Source organism: Mya arenaria, chromosome 3, assembly GCF_026914265.1.
Source record: "Mya arenaria isolate MELC-2E11 chromosome 3, ASM2691426v1".
Lineage (NCBI taxonomy): Eukaryota > Metazoa > Mollusca > Bivalvia > Myida > Myidae > Mya > Mya arenaria.
This window is the reverse complement of record NC_069124.1, coordinates 36,125,200-36,148,076: the sequence shown is the minus strand read 5'-3', so window position 1 is coordinate 36,148,076 and position 22,877 is coordinate 36,125,200. Positions and strand designations below refer to the sequence as shown.

At 36.1% G+C, this 22,877-nt stretch overlaps 1 protein-coding gene across 3 annotated transcripts in view; it reads right to left on the bottom strand.

Annotated features, from left to right (window-relative positions):
• Nucleotides 1-2,172: 2,172 nt before the first annotated feature.
• The window catches only part of LOC128226816 (thymosin beta-like), a 36,751-nt gene continuing 16,046 nt past the window's right edge, over nucleotides 2,173-22,877 (bottom strand). The window contains exons 4-9 of one of the 3 annotated variants that reach the window (XM_052936884.1): nucleotides 13,887-13,988; nucleotides 9,604-9,717; nucleotides 7,410-7,517; nucleotides 6,957-7,058; nucleotides 5,697-5,728; nucleotides 2,173-4,272 (exon numbers count right to left, since the gene is read on the bottom strand). In XM_052936884.1, the coding sequence (XP_052792844.1) occupies nucleotides 5,709-5,728; nucleotides 6,957-7,058; nucleotides 7,410-7,517; nucleotides 9,604-9,717; nucleotides 13,887-13,988 (446 nt within the window). In that variant the 3' untranslated portion in view covers nucleotides 2,173-4,272; nucleotides 5,697-5,708. The remainder of the gene's footprint in view (nucleotides 4,273-5,696; nucleotides 5,729-6,956; nucleotides 7,059-7,409; nucleotides 7,518-9,603; nucleotides 9,718-13,886; nucleotides 13,989-22,877) is intronic. The other 2 variants (XM_052936883.1, XM_052936885.1) reach the window with 2 other exon arrangements.

Here is a 22,877-nt window from a genome sequence, read left to right as displayed (position 1 = left end):
AACCTCAACGTAAACCAGATGCGTCGAGGGGCGTATGGTAGTGGTGTGTTTTCTTGGTATACTTTGAGGTTACCAAGAAAACACACCACGACCATACGCCCCTTGACGCATCTGGTATACTTTGAGGTTACCAAGAAAACAACACTACCATTAGCCCCTCGACGCATCTGGTATACTTTGAGGTTACCAAAAAACAACAACACCAATACCATATGGCCATCGGCGTTACCTCAACGTATACCAGATGCGTCGAGGGGCTAATGGTCGTGTTGTGTTTTCTTGTAACCTCAACGTATACCAGATGCGTCAAGGGGCGTATGGTCGTGGTGTGTTTTCTTGGTTACCTCAACGTATACCAGATGCGTCGAGTGGCGTATGGTAGTGGTGTGTTTTCTTGGTAACCTCAACGTATACCAGATGCGTCGAGGGGCTAATGGTAGTGTTGTGTTTTCTTGGTAACCTCAATGTATATCAGATGTGTCGAGGGGCTAATGGTAGTGTTGTGTTTTCTTGGTAACCTCATATTTACAGAATGTGCCGAGAGACCTATGGCCTTGTGCGTTTTCTTGTTAACCTCAACGTATACCAGATGCGTCGAGGGGCTAATGGTCGTGTTGTGTTTTCTTGGTAACCTCAACTTATACCAGATGAGTCAAGGGGCGTATGGTCGTGTTGTGTTTTCTTGGTTACCTCAACGTATACCAGATGCGCCGAGAGGCGTATGGTCGTGGTATGTTTTCTTGGTAACCTCAACCTATACCAGATGCGCCGAGAGGCGTATGGTAGTGGTGTGTTTTCTTGGTAACCTCAAAGTATACCAGATGCGTCGAGAGGCGTATGGTCGTGGTGTGTTTTCTTGTAACCTCAAAGTATACCAGATGGGTCGAGGGGCGTATGGTCGTGTTGTGTTTTCTTGGTAACCTCAACGTTTACCAGATGCGTCAAGGGGCGTATGGTCATGGTGTGTTTTCTTGGTTACCTCAACGTATACCAGATGCGCCGAGAGGCGTATGGTCGTGGTATGTTTTCTTGGTAACCTCAACCTATACCAGATGCGTCTAGAGGCGTATGGTAGTGGTGTGCTTTCTTGTAACCTCAAAGTATACCAGATGCGTCTAGAGGCGTATGGTAGTGTTGTGTTTTCTTGTAACCTCAAAGTATACCAGATGCGTCTAGAGGCGTATGGTAGTGTTGTGTTTTCTTGTAACCTCAAAGTATACCAGATGCGTCTAGAGGCGTATGGTAGTGGTGTGTTTTCTTGTAACCTCAAAGTATACCAGATGCGTCTAGAGGCGTATGGTAGTGTTGTGTTTTCTTGGTAACCTCAAAGTATACCAGATGCGTCTAGAGGCGTATGGTAGTGGTATGTTTTCTTGGTAACCTCAACGTATACCAGATGCGTCTAGAGGCGTATGGTAGTGGTATGTTTTCTTGGTAACCTCAACGTATACCAGATGCGTCTAGAGGCGTATGGTAGTGGTATGTTTTCTTGGTAACCTCAAAGTATACCAGATGCGTCTAGAGGCGTATGGTAGTGGTATGTTTTCTTGGTAACCTCAACGTATACCAGATGCGTCTAGAGGCGTATGGTAGTGGTATGTTTTCTTGGTAACCTCAAAGTATACCAGATGCGCCGAGAGGCGTATGGTCATCTTGTGTTTTCTTGGTAACCTCAACGTATACCAAGATGCGTCTCGAGGCGTATGGTAGTGTTGTTTTCTTGGTAACATCAACGTATACCAGATGCGCCGAGAGGCGTATGGTCGTGTGGTGTTTTCTTGGTAACCTCATATTTACAGGATGCGCCGAGAGGCATATGGCCTTGTGCGTTTTCTTGTTAACCTCAACGTTGTCAAGATGTGTCGAAAGGCTATTTTTTGTGATATATTTTTCAGTCGAACAAGGGTCATAATTAGACTATTATTAGCCACGGCGTTATTGGCCTTGCTACAAACAATGTCTGGTTACTATCACTTTGTACCAAGTTTCTTCAACATTTTTGGGTTATGGCCAAGGTAAAAGAACTCGCACACCAACGACGAAGCCGACGACAAGGATTTGAGGAGAACGCCTTGACGAGAAGGCTGTGACAAACAACCCAAGATGCATAAAGAGCCAGCTGCATAAAAAGGATTTTCTACAATCAAGAAACCATAATAGATAAAAAAAACAAATTTATTATTTTTTTTATTGTAGCAGAATATAAATGTTAATACGTATGATGTACACTAAAATATGTTGTGAGAACACGAAGAAATCTTGAACATTTTGAGTTAACCATGTAACAAACATATATTAATTATGAAAAGAATACTATTAAACGTCTTCATATTCACAAAGTTTGGTCCCAAAACATGAATACAACAGAAAGAAAAAGTTTTGATCAACATGGGTTGAAACAAATTTAACAAGCCACCCACTTTTGCTTACGAAGACTGCTTATCAGAGATTCTAAAATTAACTTCATACTTCTTATAAAAGCTACAAATTATGAAAGCAGACTAGAAAAAGTCAAATGATAAAATACTGAAACATAAACTACAAAAAGCTCTACAGTATAACTATCAAGCCACACCAATGTGATTTTTACCTCCACAGATTTTGACTGAAAATAAAATTGGAGCAAGCCAGATTATTTTTGGGGGGTTTAAAAAACAGTGAAAAAGAAACATTTTTTCTACATAATTTATCTCAAAGAATGATAATCCTGAGTAAATATAACTTAATTCACACCTGATTCTGTTTTCCGTGGGTAGTCAGTGATAAATAATAACATGTTTTTGCATTGCACAATGTGACATGGCTGAACTATTATTATTTAGTAAAAAATATATTTGGTGAAAATTAAAAGAAAAAATATTTTTTTCATTTTCTGAAAAATAGTTGTGGTAAATCAGATTAATGAAACATCAATTTGGTGTGGCCCAAGGAAAAAACTATTGCAGCTACAAAAGCATTTTGTAAGAAAAATAAACACAAAATTAATATGAGATTTTCATTTCTTTGTCCTAACAATCACCTAAACTACAACACAATATTGCGAATTTGTACAGTGCACCAATAACCAATATGGCAGGAAAAAATGTTGCAGGCAGTTATAAAAAGTATGCTTTATCTTAATAATATCAGATATTCAACAACAGAATATTCAGTGAACATCTACAGAAGTAAAAAAACTTGTAAACTGATCCAAATCTAAACCATTAATTAATAATTAATTGCACTTTAGTGTGAAAAAATGCCAACATCATTGGGCTAAGGACAAAACTTTTGAGTTTAACTCTATGTGGACAGACAAGAAAAAACACAATAAGTTTACAACACAAAATCAGTTGACAACAGTAAGTTATAACAATACAGGCATAGGAAACAAAAAACTGAGAATGCAGATTTATTAGAAAGTTTGTTAGATTGAAATAATGTTTTCGTAGAATCTCAAAACCACGAAGTTTGCCTTAAAAATATGCTACTACTTTTTAGACAATCCCATACAAGCAAGATAAAATGAGGTGTTTTTGTTTTTTTAAATATCTGTTAATAATTTAACATACGATATCAAAAGTGGACGAAGTATTAGCGATATTCCTTTTTTAATACTAGTCATCCGTGAGCTGTCAAGTCAGTATGCAATCTACATAAGTATATTGAAACATTGTTATTCACTACAACGAGATACACAAGTTTATACAATTTATAATTGATATAGCAAATTAATTAGGCAAGATATGATACAGAGTCAAGATATCTAAGGAAAACATCTAACAAGTCATGCTAAATATAATGTTGTAATGCTTAATACATTGGTACCCAAGACAAACCAATACAAAACATGTATAAGTAATAAATGGGAGAGATGACAATTTACAGTGAGAGCAGCAGTCTCAGAGGTCTTGGTGAAATGTGCGTCAGCGAAGCGGAATCTACCAGAGAATAAGTCCAGGCCAGTTTGATCAATGTGCTATGCCCCGGTACCAACATCCAAGCAAATCGGTTTAAGCTTAATTGTTAATGCCAAAATAATGCCAAGTCAATAAGAAACCGAAAAATCAAATAATTTCAACAATAACAATCATTTCATTGAACCTGAATCTTGTTTAACTAACTTATGATATGTTTGGTTTCCCAGTGAGTCAAGTTAATCAGTGCAATTTTTCATAACAAAAGGGAAGAAATAACAAATTGGTCAATGTCTGAACAAAGCAGTGATCTCCCTTAGACTAGCTGCCTAAACTGGGAGACTCTTCTATGAGGTCGTCTTTTCTTTCTTGATATCTGAAATAAAACACAGAATAATATTTAGAAAACATTTAACAATTGATAAGGTATGGATGTTACAATTTTTATAATTATTCCTGGACGCCGGAGACAATGCAAATGTACAAATGATTATATAAGACATTAAACAACTTACATTTTAATATGACATATTAACGCGAATATTTCACAAAATGAAAGTTTTAGGAGCTAAATGTCAAAAGATTAACTTCTAATTAATTCAAGGTTAACTTATTCAAAATCAAAGAGCACAAACATTAAATCATTAATTCCATGAGTGATATGGCACAGCAATGGGTGGGTGCAAGTGTGAATTTTTATAACTGACATACTTTTCAAAGAACTATGAAAGAACTATGAAAGAACAGGTAAATTACTGTGTTTCAAGGCTGAATCTTGAATGCTGCACACATATTTGAAATGAAAGGTTTACTCTAGTTGTTGGAAAGTTGTAGCTGATGTGGATTTATCACATAGTAGACTCTACTATACTTAAAAAAACTGCTCCAACAAACACGGTATACCAGACGAAAACACACAATATGGACACAACACAGGAGACATTGACAGGTTTTCCAATGAATCATTTGGATTGAGATTGTAAGCATTGCCAACACTTCAAGGCACTTTTGATCAACATTAGACCAAGAAAACTACAACATGTTTTTCTGTTCAAATATGCATGTATTCTTACAATGCAAAAAGTAAAATAATAATCTTAACCAGTTGTCTTTGGTATATCAGCATTATGCCATCTACTTCTTTAATCTACAAAGCTTATTAGATCTATTCAAATATATTTTATACTAGTTTTCTTTATCTGAATGTACAGCAAATCTGTATTATAATTATACACACGATGTTATATAGTCTATAATCTTGAATAACACTCATGTGTATCTTAGGTGATATAATTAAAGCCTGCAAAAATGACAACCAGCACAGCACAACACTATCTACACAGCAAGAAACACTGGCCATTGTTAACTGTTATTGGGAAACTTGTACCCAACCAACGGTTCACTTATCATTGCAGTGCAGAGCCTTTCAATTGGAGGAAAGAAAACTTGACAGCTTATGTTCATTGTTAAGTTGTCGATGTGACAATTCACTCTTTATCTTTGAATTACATCTATTATTGTGTTGTGTAAAATAATTTGAGGTAACCATTACTCCATTTTAATTACACTTAAACAAATGAGAACAATGAAAGACCATCAAATCAAGCTCTTAACTTGGGATCTTTAGTCAAGTGAAAGGCATACAAAGTTTTTGATGATTCTAGGAGGGACATGTATCTTCCAACAAAGGAATTATGGCAAACCACACATGGTCAAATGAGCAATGTTGGACAGGGAATTTGGGGGAACACGGTACATGTAGGGTAGACAATGTGTCTTGCTGATGTGGGTGAGCGTTACCTGGCAGCCTCCTTACTCCTTCCCATGAAGCTCTAGTAAAGTGGAGAGCAAATAGTTCAAGCAGTGCATGTAATTCATTAGGTGATGCAGGGCAATTCACTTTTTAAAATCCTTCTTAAAGTTATTATCCCAATAGCTTAAATATCAGTCAGCCTTTTCACATGTAAATACATGAGTGCCACTGAGCTCACGGAAATGCTCGTCTGTTGTTGGGGAATGACAGAACCATTCTTCAAGCCAGAGTTACTGGCCTTGCTATACATGTGTGTACTGACTCTGGTAACATGTTTACCAAGTTTCATTAAAATAACTTAGTGTTTTGAGTTCTGGACAAGGTTCAAGTTTTTACATGCTGACATTGATCACTTTGACACCAAGGCTATAACAATCTTAACATTTTTTCTAAGAAAAGGAGACAAGCTAAATAAATGAAGTCCTACTTTTGGTGCAAAACCATTTTGCATCACCCTTAAGATTTACCAAAGATATCACAGTTTTAAGAAATGAAATAATGAAAAACTAACAGCAGCTCATGAAAGGAATCGATTAATTAAGGATTATACAACTGAATCCTAGCTTACCAAAATAATCCCAACAGAATAAAATATGTTATATCACCCAAAAAGCGTCAGAGTGAAGCAAGCTGGTAAGCATATTTTTGGCAGTTAACATTTCTTGTTGATCTACTGATTGAGAAGCAGGTTCCGATGGAAAGCAGTTTCCGACAAATCACTTTTTGCATACATTCTTTCATAATTCATTAAATCTTGTAAAAACTGTTGGAAACTGCTTCTCAACCAGTAGCCGGTATTCATAGAACATCGTAAGTCATTTCCTCACTTCAGTTGATTACTTTAAACTTTCATTGTCAAATAAAAGTGTTTTTAACATAAAAGGAAGTATTTTCAATAAAACAATGAAAATTAAGTATAGAAGCTCAAATGTCAGGCACTTGTAAAATTCTTGCTGAGCTTGATCAATCTTACATACCCGGTAGTCAGTCTTCGTTATAATTTTCAAAGCCAATTAAGGATTCTGGGCTTGCTGCTCAAAATTCCAATTTCTATGAGGCCAGAAATTTCATTTTAGATTTTTATCCAGATTTGGAGCAAAAGGGTTTGGTTGGATTTTTTTTAAAATGCTTGTTCTTAATTTTTTCGTCATATATTTTTCCTAAATATGCATAGACTTTTTGGCAGGCAGAGATGAGAATCTACTTTTTTCCTCTGACTCAGGGACAAGGCAATCTGGTGCACCTACCATCAGCAGTGGGGAGTGGGTTTTTCTCAACAGTTTCAGCATGTTTAAGGTTGTCTTTGCTGAAGCTCTCAATGCCCTTGTGGGTTGCTTCCTGTGCTACAACTGAAATACACAAAAAACTTTAACATGCATTGATTGTGTTTTAAATGTGCTGCCTTGGGGAATGGATTATCCCACCCATTACATTCTTGAGAGAATCAAATAATCATTACTAAATGAACAATAGTTCTCTCCATAAAATCAACAGCATTTTTCAATCAAAGGAGTTTTAGCAATCGATTTTTATATCTTTCCTTGCACAATCCCTCTCATATATTGTATAGTAATAACTGAATCTAACTCTCTATAAAATCAATGAATTTTCCCAATCAAAGGATTGGTCGATATTTGAATTTCTTACTTTCAATGAGCATGTAACATTTTTCAATCAAACAATCGATCGATATTTCTTACTTTCCTTGAGAGCGTCTCTCTCATTTGTCTCCACCTTCCTGAGGCTGCTGCGGTCGTGCTTTCCGATCGAATCTCGCAGCTGCACTTCCTTTTTCTCCTGGACGATCGCTAAAACATTGAACACATGGACCTTTAATAAAAAGACGGTTTAAATGAATTATGTTAAGTTTGTTTCCTGGGTAAAAAAAAAAGCATAAGTGTTAATTTTCAGGAGCCTAGACAATGTGACACTGTACAAGCGTGAATACATGACCTCTTGGTTGAAAGACCGTCACTTCTATCACAAGACAATCTCTTAACTAGGTTTGACCACCTCTGTGTTTACGAATGGTCCAATATCTGAGTTTAGACATAAGACTCAAGAGCCCTAACCATTGAAGTATTATTTGTGAAATTTGTTGAATGTATTTCTACTTGCATGCTTGGCCATTATCTACATGCATTTATTTTTATTTCTTTATATAAAGTGTTTTTGTTAAATTGAAATTTGCATTTTTGAGTCTAGGCTCAGACTTCAGACACAGTTCTCTTTAAGGCCCTTCGTACTGCCAACCAGCACTAGGTTCTTAACCACTTGATCAAACGAAAAAGTACAAAATTTTATAAACAAAGTTCATGTTTACTTTATTTTTCTTCCGATGAAGCATTATAGTAAAATTATTACGATAGAAAAAAAACTCTGCATCACCAAGTAATTATTCAATTTTGAACTAAAGGTATAATGGTTTAATAATCATGATCTCTGAAAATAATTCTTGGTATTCATGCACAACTCACAGAAGCTTACTGCTATGTAATGTTTGACGACAAAATTGTAAGTGTAATTGGTCAAATGAAATAAATATATATAGGACTTTTCTTCATTTGTTCAAATATCAAAAGCATGTTAGGTAATTTTTGTTATCTTAAACTCTTTTTACATCTTAAGTCTGTAATTCTAAGATCATTTTAACTACATCAATGAAACGGGCAATTGTGCACTTATGTTTACAAGTTCAAGTTTTTTATACAAAAGCACAACTGTGTTTATTTTTCATACAAAAGCAGGATTCATGTTTATATTGACAAGCATTTATTATAATATTGTTGTCTGTGTATGCAAGAAAATCAAGCTCATTCAGATAGCTTGGATATAAAGCTTGAATATGTAAAGACGGAACCAAATATAACAGCCAAACCTGGAAGAAGTTCTCAGTTTCATTACAGTCAAGCTATACAATAAAAAGTTTCATGAAGTAACAAACTACTTGTGTTACTCAGGTGAATACTTGAGGCATGTGCAGTAGTAATAATGTATTTTTGTATCCCAAACATGTTGAGTGGTTCTATGGAGTCTTATGCCAATTGTTTTAAGAAACACCTCATTTTTTCATATTTTCTTTCAACTTTGATATATGTTTTATTTTGACCATTAATTTAACTGTATAGAATTAGCATGGACCCTCAACCAACTCAACAACTCAGTGGGGGTTAAGCAAGTCAGGTAGACTTAAGCTATGCACAATGGACCACTTGTAGGCTAGGAAGTCTTTTAACTCAGGTTACACTCAGTTAGCATTGGGAAAAATGCTCCCAACAGTGTTTCCCAAGTTACAAACAATGGTGGCAATTATCATGCAGGTATTGATCTGCCTACATACTGAAGTAGATATTAATTAAGCAATGATATATCTAGTTTAACCCTTTTTGGGTTGTGAATGCTTCATGATCAAAACCATGCCAACATACCAGTTATTGATAACATAAAATAATACACTGGTCAACCCAGCTTAAACCTTAAAAGAACTAACGATCAACTGTATACATCAATGCCTTTATAATGTCAACAAACAGATGGATCCACAATTACAAGGGGACAATATAATAAGCCAACCCCAAACAGCCATATCATCTGAACTCCTTTTCTACACAAATGTTCACAAACAAGATGAAGTATAATGTTTCTGTCACTGTTAAAGCATTGCTCAAGAATGAAACAGCTGATGAATTGATATAATGCCACAGGAAGCCACACTCCACCTTGTGCCTTGAATGAGATTTTTTTTGTCAGTTGGTACTTTAGTAATCCAGAGGATTATAAAACCATGTGCTATTAATAGTTTATAAACAAAATATAATCCCTAGTAATTTGTGAATTGAAAAACAACCAGCATTTTCTTAAGTACAAATAACGAAATTCCCCCGGCAGTCTTACCTTCTTTACTTGGAAGGACTATTTTTTCCTCGGTACGTTGTTGCTTTAACAGTGAACGGTCAAAATCGCCTATGGACCGTCTATGTTCAACTTCCTTCTTTTCCTCTTCTATCACTATTTGTTTTAATTACATTCTAATAAGAATAATTTGCTTTGTTGCCTAATTGACACTTCATAATTTTTTCTTTATTTAATATATTCTAATTAAATTAAATACATTCTTTCATTGCCTCTAATCTATGTAGAAATTTATCATGAAATAATTATAACATTTTATTTCCTTTTTTTCTTGATTATTAATCTTGCTACTTAGTTATAATATAATAAATATTTGACCTCATAAAAAGAGAGTTACTTTAAAAGGGTACATGAGAGCTGTGCAGCAAACGCCAACTCTTGTCTAATGTTGTTCTTTTATCGGTCAAACAAGGGGAAGAATTTAAAGATCATTACAGCCATAATTATGGGCCTTAAGCAACATTTGTTGGGCCTTAAGCAACATGTGTTGGGCCTTAAGCAACATGTGTTGGGCCTTAAGCAACATGTGTTGGGCCTTAAGCAACATGTGTACCAAGTTTCATCTCAGTTATGGCCGAGGTTGAAGATTTTGGTATAACAACAATGACACCACGACCATGATAATACTAAAGTATTTTTCTTAAAAAAAAACAGATTAGCTAAAAATAACAATTGATAATACAAGGGTGGGATCGAAGATAAATTAATAAATTAATATGAAGATAAATAGAAAATTTACATTGGTGACTACAAGTTTTATTACTATTGATAACAGATGAAGAATAGAATACACTCAAGGAAGTAATTAATGGTTATACATGTACATGAGACGTTATTATTTACATTCAACAGATTTTATACATTTTTCCCGAAGGCTTTTGGCTGGTACTGGTAATTTAGATGCACATGCACAGATGGCACATAAAGTTCACTATATAGAGTTTAAGACTTTTATTAATATTTAGTTTGTTTACAAAGAATCCATCTTACCCCACAAAGATGACATTAAAGGCAATTAGCACTACCGAAGAAATGTTCCTTTTGTCAAGAGGCAATATTTTAAAAGGTGAAGAGTTTAACGATTTGGATTGTCTCAAATATATAGGTTTAAAAATACTGAGATAACCCATAATAGCAATAAGTTTTCACACTCGATTTCATAAGATGATATATTAATGGCTATGAACTCTGTCAGCACAATAAGATGTATATATAAAAACACAACAGCCTTTATATCATTGTATGATAAATAGGTGAAAGATACATTATGTATACATTGGTCTTATCATTTGCATTTATTGTTTGTGGTCGTTAATTGTTATAATGTTAATGTTCATATAATTTTATGAAAGGGTGATATTCACAAATTAACTGATGTATTAATAATTTGGACTAAGATATTCATACTTATAATACATGTAATAACGATTTTGTATTCTGATTTATTTAGTGTCCGGTTTTGTAACTTATTTGCTTCCTTAAACTTTGTACCCTTTAGATTATACATGAATGACACACCTTACCAAGCTCTGATCATACTCATGCATAGTTTAAGCCAACATAAGCTCACCTTATAAAGCAAAATATTCCGAAGGCAATGATTTACTGAACAGTTCAAGTAGGGGCAATATCCCGTAAATCAAACCACTTTGATAAACAAAACTCCCACATGACCGGATAGTTACCGGATCAAATCTCACTGTCTTTATATTGTAGTGTAATCTAAATACTAAAATCATTTAAAATAACATGGTCTTTAATCTAATTGACCAATCATGCAAATAATTTTTGTCTGACTGCAGCGAGTAACAGTTCCCACAGACATATAATCAATCTCCATGTTCAACAATATTGTAGCTACATGACAATATAAGTATAAATGTACAAGCTTCTAACCTTGAATTTAAACTATTTACATGCATATAAATGACCATGACACTAAAAACCCTTGACGTTCATGACCTTAGAAAACAATTTTAGTTTAACATGATAAAAATGCAACTTGTGTGCAAAACCTTCAGATTTATTTAGAAAACAAAATGAAAACTAATCAAGGATCTTTGAGGGACCAATGCAATTTAATTAAAAGATTAACACCCACAATTTGAGGATTAAGGATCTAAGATCAAATATGGCAATCCTTGAAGAAATTGATTGCAATGGCCAAACCCACATTTTGTTACAATGGATCAGTTGCAATAAATTACTTTTTGATGGCTCTAGAGAATTGGGACGGACTGGTCGATGGCTCTATAAGGGGAATGGGACCGTTGGTTGATTGCTCTAGGAAAATATGACCAGCTGGTTGAATATAGCTCTAGAGAAATGGGATAGGCTGGTTGATGGCTCTAGGGCCTTGCTGGTTAATGGCTCTAGGGAAATGCAGCTGGCTGGTTGATGGCTCAAGGAAAATGGATACAGCTGGTTGATGGCTCTACATTAATTGGTCTGGCTGTTTTATGGCTCAAGAGAAATGGAACTGGCTGTTTGACAGCTTTAGGGAAATGGAATTGGCTTGTTGATTGCTCTAAGGAAATGTGACTAGCTGGTTGATAGCTCTACAGAAATGGAACTGGCTGTTTGATGGCTCTATGGAAATGGGACTAGCTGGTTGATAGCTCTAGAGAAATGGGACCGGCTGGTTGATGGCTCTAGGGAAATCGAATTGGCTTGTTGATTGCTCTAGGGAAATGGGACTAGCTGGTTGATAGCTCTACAGAAATGGAACTGGCTGGTTGATGGCTCTATGGAAATTACACTAGCTGGTTGATAGTTCTAGAATGGGACTTGCTGGTTGATGGCTCTAGGGGAATGTGACTGGCTGGTTGATGACTATAGGGGAAATGGGACTGGTTGCTTGCTGGCTCTAGGGAATGGGACTGTCTGGTTGATGGCTCTATGAAAATGGAAACGGCTGGTTGATGGCTCAAAGGAAAGAGGACTGGTTGTTTAGTGGCTTAAAAATTGTATAGGAAATGGGACCAGCTGTTTGATGCTTCAAGGGAAATGGGACTGGCTGGTTGATGGCTCACGAGAAATGCACAGCAGGCCTTCCAGAGGTGACTATTCAAGAAAAAGCAATTTTTGAATATGTTTTTTTTTAGATTTGGTCAAGCAATTTTTACTTTTAAAGGATAGAGCGTATCATGGAAACATGAGACACCATGCAGCTATAACATTTGAACTCAATACAGTCAAAAATTAATTATTTGGTAACAACAGTAAGTGTTTCATTTTACAAAGAATATTGCATTACAGTTTTTATTCCATTCAACCTGAGGTTAATGGTAAACTTTTCTACATGTATGACACAAGTGTGTAAAATAATAATTTTATCATAATTTTATAATGCTGTTGTTAATTAAATTTTCACATTACTCATTTTTATATCATAAATACAGAGCCGCACATTTTTATATTCTGAAAAAAAAAAAAAAATTGCTGAAACTCTGATTCACATTAAAGTGCATGAGACCTGCAAACAAATAAATGAATGAAATAAACTGACGTTACTCATCATGTTGTTCATACAAATGGAATTCATAGGATTGTTAGATATCCTAATTTTAAACCTGACACTTTTTCACTTGTATTATCTTAAAGATGTTGAGATGAACATTGAACACATTTATAAGCATTTAATATTTAACTTCTAAGTGACACATGCAGTGCTTAACATCAGATGTGTACAGAAGTCAATGAGGAAAGATAACATGTATAATGCCAACAAATATAGAGTAGGTAGATCAGGATAAAAGTTTGTTAGTCAAGTTGTGTCTTAATAACATTTTCACATTTTCTCATTGAAAGTCGTCGCCCTTTTGTCAGGGTGCATCTATGCGTCTTTCCTGTGCAAGAAACTACCAAAATTATATCCCTAATGGGGAACAAAAAAGTGTTTTTTTTGCCTGCTTGCAGTAATAAAGAATCAGGGTCGGACGCTAAATATTTAAGGTAGGTTGGGAATGACGCCTGATGCAACCAAATCCTGACTGAACACTGCTTAAACTTTTAAACTATCGCAAGGTGACACACACAGTGCCAAAAATGAGATACGACAGAAGTGAATAAAAAATACCATCAATAAATGATGATGCAAATGACTACATTAATAGAAGGCTTAAACTATGCTTTTAAGAAATTCTATTTCGGCTCCATACTTAATGTAACTAAACCTTAAGTGCTGCCAATAACTAAGAAAGACACAATCATGCTGAACAACGAAAGACACAGATTCAGAGCATGAGTTAATGGGAGACAATTACCATCCTGGTCTGGCAGTGGGTTTTTCTCAGAGGTCTCTGTGTGTTTCAGCTGGCTTTTGTCAAACTTCCCCAACTCCTCCGTTGCCTTGTCATGGCTTATTGCTGCAAATATACATCACATTGATAAGGCCAAAGTTTTAAACCATTCAGGATTTAAACCCAGACACATATACATTGATTTACATTGAATCTGCAAATATACAACTTAAATCAGGACAAAAACACATGAATTTGAATGTTTAACTTTCAAATGTAAAACAGTCATTTTAAATCTTCATTTTTTTCACAGAACAGTTTGTTCATCAATGAAGTTATACTATATGGCCTGACTGTAAGCTTAGTAACTGACTGGTCATGAAAACTGCAAGTATATACCATTGAAGCATGCTTCGTTCCATTTCCTGGGTAGAAATGAGTAACAGCGTTCAAGGGAGTGAGAGTGGATTATTAGAATGTTTGTCAGGGTTGTGTGTTTGACACTCCATAAAGGAAAATTCTCTTGACCTCTTGGACACAAGTACTGGTTTCTACCCAGGAAACAGACATGAGCATAATTTTGTAAGCTATCAGCTGTTTTGAAAATGGAGCTAAAAGAACATAAAACTTATTAAGTTCAAGAGGACAGTTCATAAAAATGTGTCAGAAGTGGCTTTCAAACCTTTTGAGGTATTGAGCAGGAGGCTGACACCTATACCAGTAGACTATTTAAGTCATGCTGATTTGAACATTACACAGCCTTACAATATCAACGAAATATGGCCATTATATCAACTATTTTATATATGAACATATATAATCATGATGATATAACATTAAGCCATACTAGGATATGTGTATCAAAATGCAACCATTTTTGTATACAGTAGTGCATGTCATCATTATCATAGAATATTGCCAGCAGCTTTTGAACATCAATCAAGGAAACATTTTTCATACATATTCATTTTGATTAATATCATTTATTTTAATATAAATTAAACTAGAGCTATAACTGAAGGTGATTAATACCCATGAACGGCACCTCTCATTATGATTTATCATTGTATGAAGTTTTATGGTATTCCATCTATTGTCCGGACAAAAGTTTGACACAAAAAAAAACACAGAAAAAGACAATAACTCTGTAATTGGCTAAAATAGTGTAGTGATTCATGTACTCTGAACTCCTTCTCATTGTGCTGTACCACTGTTTGAAGTTTTATTACATTCCATCCGGTACTTTTCAAGTTATGCTCCGTACAAGAAAAAAGTAACAAAGGGCAATAACTCTGTAATTGGCTGAAATAGAATTGCAGTTCCTGTACACTACACTTCCTCTCATTATGATCTATCACTGTACGAAGACTTATTAAATTCCATCCAATAGTTTTCAAGTTATGCTCCGGACAAGAAAAAGTAACAAAGGGCAGTAACTCTGTAATTAGCTGAAATAGAATTGCAGTTCCTGTACACTGCACTTCCTCTCATTATGATCTATCACTGTATGAAGTATTATTAAATTCCATCCAATAGTTTTCAAGTTATGCTCTGGACAAGAAAAAAGTAATGAAGGGCAGTAACTCTGCATTTAGCTGAAATAAAATTGCAGTTCCTGTACACTGCACTCCCTCTCATTATGATCTATCACTGTATGAAGTTTCATTAAATTCCATCCAATAGTTTTCAAGTTATGCTCCGGACAAGAAAAAAGTAACATTAAGGGCAGTAACTCTTTGTGCACTGCACTTCCTCTCATTGTGCTTTACCATTGTATGAAGTTTTAATAAATTCCATCTAGTATTTTGACAGCAAAAAATAAAATAAAGGGCAATAACTCAGTAATAAGCTAAAGTAGAGTTATGGTTCTTGAACAATGCACTTCCTCTCATTGTGCTTTACTATTGTATGAAGTTTCAATGAATTCCATCCAGTACTTTTCAAGTTATACTCCGGACAAAAAAAAGTAACAAAGGGCAATAATTCAGTAATAAGCAAGAATAGAGTTATGGTTATTGTACACTGCACTTCCTCACACTATGCTCTATCATTGTATGAAGTTTAATCCAATTCCATCCAGTGGTTTTTAAGTTATGCTCTGGACAAGGTAAATTGCAACGGACCGACCGACAAACTGACAGACTGACATTAACTAACATTAAGTTGGTTGAGCCAATGCCATGCTGACAGCAGTTTGAAATTCTGCTTTCATATCTCCATTTTCTCCAGCAATTTAAACAAAGTTTATAGATGCAAGCAAATATACTAAATTGGCTATGAAGGTTATCGTAAAATGCAACCTTGCAAATATCACTGTAGGCTACACAGAAACTAGAGTACTCAAATGAAAACAAATGTCTGGTTTTGACACCAATTTTCCTCACCAATTACCCTGTTTACAGCACAATTATGCAGGGAAACATTGAACTTGCAAGTTGTAAAGTGCTCCCTTTATAAATGTAAAACTATCAAGATAGAATGTAGCACCAAAGCAGAATTTATTATGACATCTCCCTGCAAACAAAAATGCAGATACACTACCAACCACTTGTTTTTGCAGAATCAGGATTAATTGTGGGAATATATTCCATGATGGCTAAATTGACACTAAAATATGCCTTCGAAAAGGCTTTCACACCTTAGTCTTACAGCAGTATTTAAGCTTCTTTGTTGGAAGAGCAAAAGTTATTGTGTGTTTTTGTAAATGTCAACAGTAATAAAACGGGTAACAACACCAGAAGGTGCATCCCGCATGTAACGGTTAACAACACCAGAAGGTGCATCCCGCATGTAACGGTTAACAACACAAGAAGGTGCATCCCGCATGTAACGGTTAACAACACAAGAAGGTGCATCCCGCATGTAACGGTTAACAACACAAGAAGGTGCATCCCGCATGTAACGGTTAACAACACCAGAAGGTGCATCCCGCATGTAGCGGGTAACAACACAAGAAGGTGCATCCCGCATGTAACGGGTAACAACACCAGAAGGTGCATCCCGCATGTAACGGGTAACTACACCAGAAGGTGCATCCCGCATGTAACGGTTAACAACACCAGAAGGTGCATCCCGCATGTAGCGGGTAACAACACCAGAATGTGCATCCCGCATGTAACGGGTTACTACACCAGAAGGTGCACCCTGCATGTAACAGGTAACTACACCAGAAGGTGCATCCTGCATGTAACGGGTAACAACACCAGAAGGTGCATCCCGTATGTAACGTGTAACAACACCAGAAGGTGCATCCCGCATGTAACGGTAACTACACCAGAAGGTGCATCCCGCATGTAACGGGCAACTACACCAAAAGATGATTTCCGGGTGTAATGGTAACTACACCAAAAGGTGCATCCCGCCTGTAACAGTAACTACACCAAAAGGTGCATTCCGAATGTAACGGGTAACAACACCAGAAGGTGCATCCCGCATGTAACGGGTAACTACACCAAAAGGTGCATCCCGCATGTAACGGTAACTTCATCAAAAGGTGCATCCCGCATGTAACGGGTAACAACACAAAAAGTAATAAACATTGAATCATTAATATATTGCCTCTGTTTGTATTCATTATAAAACAGCCTATTGTTAACCGTGAACCATGACGTCATGCCAATAATCAATATTATGTATAAAGCATATAATAATATCATATTAATAATTGGTGTTTAAAAATAGCTAGTGACGTTTATGGGAATTTTCAACAGAAAACAATGCAAGGATTAAGACCTTCAAACATGTGCTGTGAACTTCGAACGCATTTTTGACCCTAACCACTGTCAATAATGATTTTCTTAAAATCTTTAAATGGAAACATAGACTGTTTTGGGTGTAATGTATTCATCAACATTTATACTATATCAAAATAAACTGCCATTATTCATTTAAGATATAATCAAACATCGGCAACAAGAGCAAAATTAAAATTTTGATTGCACGGAAAAATCTAGATACAGTGGTGGTATTTTTAGCTACCTTCATGCAAAACACAATGTTAAAGTTTATAAAACTAGAGCTGTCACAGGAGTGACGAATACCCCCAAATGCCGCCTGGACACAGGAATCGCAAACCATTCCTTTGAAAAGAGGCCATAACTCCAAGGTTACTGCACCTGCATCTTCTTTTATCATGCATGTATTGTTTTATTTAAATCTGTTGAGTAATTCAGAAGTTACACTGCTGAAAAACTAGCTGATGCTCTAGCTGATCTCTTCTGGAATAAGACATCTAGAGCATTCATGAGCTTTTCTTCCAACACGATTATCATCAAATTTTGACCTTGGCCCCACCAGCCCCAATATCGAACTTGACCTGTATCTTCTGATGTTACACCTGTGTACCAAAAAATGTTCAAATCTGTCAAGCCTTTCATGAGTTATCGTCCGGAAACCATTTTTCTATTTTTAGTTAACAGTGAACTTGACCCCACCAGCCCCAATATCGAACTTGATCTGTATCTTCTGATGTTACACCTGTGTACCAAAAATTGTTCAAATCCGTTTAGCCTTTCATGCGTTATCGTCCGGAAACCGTTTTTCTTTTTTTTAGTAACAGTGACCTTGACCTTGGCCCCATCAGCCCCAATATCGAACTTGACTTGTATCTTCTGATGTTACACATGTGTACCAAATTTTTTTCAAATCTGTCAAGCCTTTCATGAGTTATCGTCCGGAAACCGTTTTTCTATTTTTAGTAACAGTGACCTTGACCTTAGCCCCACCAGCCCCAATACCGAACTTGACCTGTATCTTCTGATGTTACACCTGTGTACCAAATTATTTTTAAATCTGTCTAGCCTTTAATGAGTTATCGTCCGGAAACCGTTTTTTCTATTTTTAGTAACAGTGACCTTGACCTTAGCCCCACCAGCCCCAATACCGAACTTGACCTGTATCTTCTGATGTTACACCTGTGTACCAAATTATTTTTAAATCTGTCTAGCCTTTAATGAGTTATCGTCCGGAAACCGTTTTTCTATTTTTAGTAACAGTGACCTTGACCTTAGCCCCACCAGCCCCAATACCGAACTTGACCTGTATCTTCTGATGTTACACCTGTGTACCAAATTATTTTTAAATCTGTCTAGCCTTTAATGAGTTATCGTCCGGAGACCATGAAAACCGACCGACCGACAGACCGACCAACCGATCGACAAGCTCACTAACTTGATCTGTATCTTCTGATGTTACACCTGTGTACCAAAAATTGTTCAAATCCGTCTAGCCTTTCACGAGTTATTGTCCGGAAACCGTTTTTCTTTTTTTAGTAACAGTGACCTTGACCATGGCCCCACCAGCCCCAATATCGAACTTGACCTGTATCTTCTGATATTACACCTGTGTACCAAAAAAATTTCAAATCTGTCTAGCCTTTCATGAGTTATCGTCCGGAAACCGTTTTTCTATTTTTAGTAACAGTGACCGTGACCTTGGCCCCACCAGCCCCAATATCGAACTTGACCTGTATCTTCTGATGTTACACCTGTGTACCAAAACTTTTTCAAATCTGTCTAGCCTTTCATGAGTTATCGTCCGGAAACCGTTTTTCTATTTTTAGTAACAGTGACCTTGACCCCACCAGCCCCAATATCGAACTTGACCTGTATCTTCTGATGTTACACCTGTGTACCAAAAAAATTTCAAATCTGTCTAGCCTTTCATGAGTTATCGTCCGGAAACCATGAAAACCCGACAAACCGACCGACCGACAAGCTCACTCCTATATACCCCCTCAAACTTCGTTTGTGGGGGTATAATAATTTGTGGATCAAAAAAACCAAAACAGCTTTTACTGTAGCCATAATAATTAATTAACAGCCTTCTTAATTACCATTATTAACACTTCGCAGCACATTGTACACGCATGGGGACATTGACAAATTTTTAGTAATTAAAGCGGCATGCGATAAGCTTATATCACAAGATATTATGAAAAATAGATCAAACAGAAATTGTCACACAAAGAACACTCTTCAAAAATGGATGGTTGGTAGTGTATTATAAATAATATTTTGTCTGTGTTTATATAATAATCTCCATCATTCCGATACATATACTAGTGGGGTCACCTGCCAATCATTACTACTATGACCAGTGATCATAAAACAGTCTCATAAACACTTCCCACAATAATTGATTTCCTATCAGGCATGCACTTTTGTGAACAAATTAAACCACAAGATCCTGATGATTTCAGATTAAGATTACGTGTCATATCCTATTATTCATCAATTCAGCACTTGACAATAGCCCTATATAGGACTTTTAGGTCTAAGGTATGCCAGCTTCCGGGCTACATCTCACAATTATTATTTCAACATACATTATCAGCATAATTTTAACTTCCTCTGATCTAATCTGCTGTCAAATATCATTTTTCTAAATGAAAACCAAAGATGTTAAAATATTTCAACCAGTCATCATCATTATTCATTCCTTTGCATAAAACTAACTGTTAACAGTTTACAAGTACAGATATTATAAAATATCATGCTTATGATCTATCATTTGTATGACTTATGGTAGCTAGATCTACATGTAGGACGGATTTTAGACACCTTTAATCTAAACAAAAGCTGTCACAGAGACAGCGCGCTTGACTATTCCGCCGCTTTTCAGTGTATGGATTGAAGTTTTGGCGAAACATGCATGGATCACTGTTAGATTAGATTTCAATGCAATACATGATGTGCTGAGATATTAACATAAATGTGGTTACATGGAAAATTTCAACCAGAATTTTTAAGTCTAATAATAAAGGGCCATTATTTGCAAAATACAGTTATCGTTATTCAATTATGTTGGGTGGTTGAATACCATTGTATAAAGTCTCAATGCAATACATCTAGTAGTTGCTGAGATTTTATCCTATGTGTGCTAACATGCAAGACCTTAACCAAAATTTCTAAGTCGCATAAGAAAGGGGCAAAAATTATATAATATGAAAGACAGAGTTATCGTACTTGATTAAAGAAGAAGGTTAAATGGTTGGAAGCCTGTGTGTAAAGTTTCAATGCAATACATGATGTATTCGCTGAGGTATTGACCTAAAAGTGGTTACATGCAAATCCTTAACCAAAATGTCTATGTCAAATAAAAAAGGGGCCATAATTTGAATTTAATGAAAACTAGAGTTATTTAACTTGGTTAATAAAGTAGGTTGGATGGTTGAGTACCATTGTAATAAGTCTCAATGCAATACCTCAAGTAGTTGCTGTGATATTAACCTATGTGTGCTTACACACAAAACCTTAATCAGAACTTCTTAGTCGAATAATATAGGCCTATTATTTGCATTAAATGCAAACTAGAGTATTATAACTTGGTTAATCAAGTAGGTTGGATGGTTGAGTACCATTGTATAAAGTCTCAATGCAATACCTCAAGAAGTTACTGAGATATTAACCTATGTGTGCTTGCATGCAAAACCTTAACCAAGGTATGACGCCGACGCCAACGCCGATGGCGATGCCGACGCTTGGGTGAGTAGTAGAGCTCTCCATATTCTTCGAATAGTCAAGCTAAAAACCATAAAGTAATGTATTCAAAACACATTTGTTTCAAATAGAATTACTAAAAGTTAAAAAATAAAAGTCTTATCATAGTTTGGAAAATTACCAAATCACAAAGACCAAGCCATGACTCAGATAATTAAAAACGTCAATTATGACAATATCTCATTTCTGCATTTGATCTTTTCTGAATATAAAGGATGAGAGGCATAATTTCATTCACTATTATATTCAGTCCTTTCAGCAAGAGACGTATTTTCATCAAGAGACTATAAGACGAACAGCAAGAGACATAATTCCAGCAGGAGACAAAAAGACGGAAATCCAGCATCAGACTAAGAGACCTTCACCAGCAAGAAACAACAAAGAGACAAACGTCCAGCAAGAGGCTTATGTCCAGCAAAAGACAAAGAGACCTACGTCCAGCAAGAGACAAAGAGACCTATGTCCAGAAAAGACCTACCTCTAGCAAAAGACAAAGATACCCAAGTCCTGCAAGAGACCTACCTCTAGCAAAAGACAAAGATACCCAAGTCCTGCAAGAGACCTACCTCTAGCTGAGACAAAGATACCCAAGTCCTGCAAGAGACCTACCTCTAGCTGAGACAAAGAGACCCAAGTCCTGCAAGAGACATACCTCTAGCTGAGACAAAGAGACCCAAGTCCTGCAAGAGACCTACCTCTAGCTGAGACAAAGAGACCCAAGTCCTGCAAGAGACCTACCTCTAGCTGAGACAAAGAGACCCAAGTCCTGCAAGAGACCTACCTCTAGCTGAGACAAAGAGACCCAAGTCCTGCAAGAGACCTACCTCTAGCTGAGACAAAGAGACCTATGTCCAGCAGGCTGTGAAGTACATCTAGCAAGTGATTAAGAGACCTATGTCTAGCAAGTGTCGAAGCGGGTTCAGCCAGAGACGAAGAGACCTTTGTCAAAGCAAGAGACTTATTTTCAGCAAGTAACGGAGACACCTATGTCCAGCAAGTGATCAAGAGATGTACATTCAGCCAGAGATGAAGAGACCAGCAAGGGACATACTTCCAGCATGAGACCTGCTCATGAATAGGGCTTTGTCTAGGAAGAGACCCATGCAAAATATTTTTTCCAGCAAGTGACGAAGATACCTATGTCAAGCATATCCAGCCAAAGATGAAGAGACCTATTTTTCCATCAAGTGACAAAGAAGCATACAACCAGCAAGAGACATACATCCAACAAGTCATATCTGAATTCTGCATATTAAACTGTATAAACATCATTATGTACAGCATATTGTGAAAGTCTGCATATTAAGTCTTGCACCTTAAACAAGTAACCTTGATCGAAGTGTATAAGGGCTAGAATTTTGCACTTGATAAATGGGAGTGAACATTGGAAAATGCGAGTTGAGTTTTAAGGTTCTTGCAAAATTTTGATAGTGAAAACTTGGAAAAGGAAAATTCATTTTGCCTTCTTTCTTTTTCTTGTTAACACTCATAAAACGATGACGCATACACAAGCTCG